Genomic DNA, 3,670 nt, shown 5'->3' with positions numbered 1-3,670 from the left:
GTCAAGGGCAATAACTCAAAAAATGTCATCAAAAATATCTCTTGTTAGAACTTGTCCGAGATCTTATCATTTCCAATGATCACACCAAGTTTCATCAAAATCGGTTGAAAACTGTAGCTTCTATTGTGCTCACAAACAAATTTTGACGCGTATTTCGTAAGATAATGGCAATAACTTAAAAACATTTCATCGAAAATGCGTCAAGTTAGAATTTGTCAATTTCAATGATCACACCAAGTTTCATCAGAATCGGTTGAAAACTGTAGCTTCTATTGTGCTCACAAACAAATTTTGACGCGTATTTCGTAAGATAATGGCAATAACTCAAAAACATTTCATCGAAAATGCGTCAAGTTAGAACTTGTCAATTTCAATGATCACACCAAGTTTCATCAAAATCGGTTGAAAACTGTAGCTTCTATTGTGCTCACAAACAAATTTTGACGCGTATTTCGTAAGATAATGGCAATAACTCAAAAACATTTCATCGAAAATGCGTCAAGTTAGAACTTGTCAATTTCAATGATCACACCAAGTTTCATCAGAATCGGTTGAAAACTGTTGCTTCTATTGTGCTCACGAACAAATTTTGACGCGTTTTTACAATGTCAAGGGCAATAACTCAAAAACCGTTCATCAAAAATGCATCAAGTTAGAACTTGTCCGAGATCTTATCAATTCCAATGATCACAGCAAGTTTTATCAAAATCAGATAAAAACTGTAGTCTCTATAGTGCTCACAAGAAGTGTTGACGGACGAACCGACGGACAGGGGGGACGACAATATTCATGTGGGCGTATATAAAAATCAAAGAATATATTATAATTTCTTGAATTTTCCAAGATTTGGATTTTTAATCAGACTTATATAAACTGCATTTTTATATGCCACATGGAAATGTGGAACGTATATTGCCGTCGCCCCTGTTTGTCGGTCCGTCTCTACAGTTTTTATCCGATCTTAATGAAACTTGGTATTCATGTATATATTGATGATATCTCGGTCAAGTTCGAAATTGGTAATAATCGGATGAACGGTTTCAGAGTTATTGCCCTTGACTTAGTAAAAACAAGTCAAATTTGCCTTGTAGGCACGATAGTGACTACAGATTCATCCGATCTTGATGAAACTTGGTATGCATCTATATATTAATGAGACCAAGCGTATAAAAATGCAGTTTATATAAGGAAAGTCTGATTAAAAATCCAAATCTTGGAAAATTCAAGAAATTATAATATGTACACATCTATTATACGTACACGTGAAAATGTGGTCAATCTGTCCATTCACATTTCTTGAAGGCACATTTTAGGATACAATTTTGATCTAATTTGATGGAGCTTGGTATGAGTTTACATATTGATGCAACTCGTGCTCACACTACATGCAACAATTCATTATGGATACCTTTTTGCTTTTTATACGCACACATGAAGTGAAATGAAATGCTCATAAACACTCTAGACAGTGCAATTCTTGACGGATTTTGATGAAACTTGGTGTGTGTGTTTGCTATCACACAAGGATGAACCATTTTGAAAATCAAAAAAATCAAAAAATTATTAGTATGAGTGTCCTTGATCTTGAAAACGCGTTCAATTTAAGCTTGTAAACACTCTAGGAGGTTCAATTATTGACGGATTGTGACGAAACCTGGTGTAAATGTTTGTTATCACCAAAGCATGAACCCCATCAAAAATAAGAAAAATCAAAGAATATCTTGTTCTTGAAAACGCGTTCAATTTTTTGTTTGTAAATTCTCCAGAAGGCACAATTCTTGACTGATCTACATGAAACTTGGTGTGAGTGTTTATCACCCAAGGATAAACCCTATTGAGTATCAGTAAAAGTGAAAAATATTTAGTATGAGTTATTGCCCTTGTTCTTAAAAACACGATCAACTTTTAGTCTAAAAACACTCTAGAAGGCCCAATTCTTGACAGATTTTGATGAAACTTGGTAATATTATTCAGTATCACCTCAAAAAATTCAAAAGAAGTACAGTGGTGTAACCTTTTTTTCGTGCATATAGGGATTCAACACCAAATTACGTCAAAGTTAAAAAAAAACAGAAATTTTTTTTTTATGTCTGAGAAGTTTCCTCAGATATTCTATAAAATAATTAAAATTGGTTTGTTTTGATTTTCTTGATGAATCCCTCACTTTGACTCATATTTCATAAGTAACCAATTCGACAACAGCGGCAAAATGTGTCACCTATTTTCGTGTACAATGTTTGATCTATAAATAAGTCAAGAAAAACACGTTGTATGGATACCCAGTGGTATAATTCTCTTAGTGTTTATCTTTAATATCAATTCATTATAACTAGTGACAATTCCTTCAAAGAATAATGATTAGAAAAAAAAATAGTGACTGACAAAATAAGATACGCACTAACGTAGCCTGATTTATTGCTAAAAGTCATTGAAACAACATATGAATATGGCCCACATTGTGTTCCATAGAATTTTCTGATGACACGGAATTCGCTAGTTGATCATGTGACTTCATTAGTTGGACTACATTCTGGCAGACGACACTTGGAATTCCAATTACAGCTTGGGATTATAAGAAAATTTAGCGGATAAAAAATTGTGACATTTGTAATCCGCTATTGTGTTTATGTATACAATAATACATTTTACCTTGCTTAAACCTACTGGCTTCATTCTACTAGCTGACATTGTGCAAATAACCCAAGTCTATCAAAACAAGCAAATGCGGAGGTCAAGTGAGGTCGCACATGTAAACTATTAATCATTTCCGGAGATGCATGAAAAATAGGTTAGCACGAAATTAGGTTACTTGACTGTATATGACTGAAGGTTGAATTTTTCATACTGGTAATTGTTACTTTACTGCCAAATATAATTATTTAAAATCAAAGTTACCAGTGGTCGTATATTACCTTGTCTGGCAAGCTATCTTTAAAGTTTGGTTCTCTTATTTTCATTTATTTATAGATATATTTCATTATTGCACAGCTAATACTTATATAAATCGAAAGCAGAGTTGTTCTAATGAATTGGAAAAATACCAGTTTGTCTCAGAAGTCAATAATTAACTCGTAATTAGCTAATTACGAATAGATTCCAATGATCAAGCAGTCACTTAATAAAGATTATCAGGTCTCACAATTTCCTATGTGTGCTTTTTCACAGCCAAATACCAACCTAAAATTTTAATTTCAATGGTTATGTTTACAAAATAGGGAAAATGACAATGTTTTTTTCATTTTCTAAATACACAGTATATTATTTCTAACTTACAAATATATGTCTTTTAAACATAGTTTGGCTAATATTTTTTTATACGAAATGTGACTAGATTATTACAATCTATTTTAGTCAGTGAGTAAACAAGGAATCTATTTAATCAGATTTCAGTAAATTTGATCCCCAAGCTTTTCTACATCCTCACACAGTCTTAGCACTCAAGAATACTTGATTTATTCATTAGAAACATCAAAAAACAATAAGCATGATTTGACCAAGAAAAATAAGCAAAAGCAACTTTAAAATATCTGACGATTTACCTTTGAAAGTACACTTTCTTTCAACAAAATTTAACATTTAAAGACTCATTGCTGATATAGGTTAGTGAATTTAAAATGTTGACGAGAGGACACTTGTTGGGTAAAATGTATGTTCAAATGGGATTTATTGG

The 3,670-nt window shown here is 32.3% G+C and overlaps 1 protein-coding gene across 1 annotated transcript in view; it reads right to left on the bottom strand.

Annotated features, from left to right (window-relative positions):
• The window catches only part of LOTGIDRAFT_161023 (hypothetical protein), a gene marked incomplete at both ends in the record, with an annotated part of 11,019 nt that extends 8,331 nt beyond the window's left edge, over positions 1-2,688 (bottom strand). Inside the window, one exon of the mRNA XM_009056266.1 lies at positions 2,643-2,688. Within this exon, the coding sequence (XP_009054514.1) occupies positions 2,643-2,688 (46 nt within the window). The remainder of the gene's footprint in view (positions 1-2,642) is intronic.
• Between the last annotated feature and the right edge of the window lie 982 nt (positions 2,689-3,670).

Source organism: Lottia gigantea, assembly GCF_000327385.1.
Source record: "Lottia gigantea unplaced genomic scaffold LOTGIsca_27, whole genome shotgun sequence".
In the NCBI taxonomy this organism is placed as follows: Eukaryota; Metazoa; Mollusca; class Gastropoda; family Lottiidae; genus Lottia; species Lottia gigantea.
Note: the sequence above shows the minus strand (reverse complement) of the source record. Positions and strands in the feature narration are given on the sequence as shown.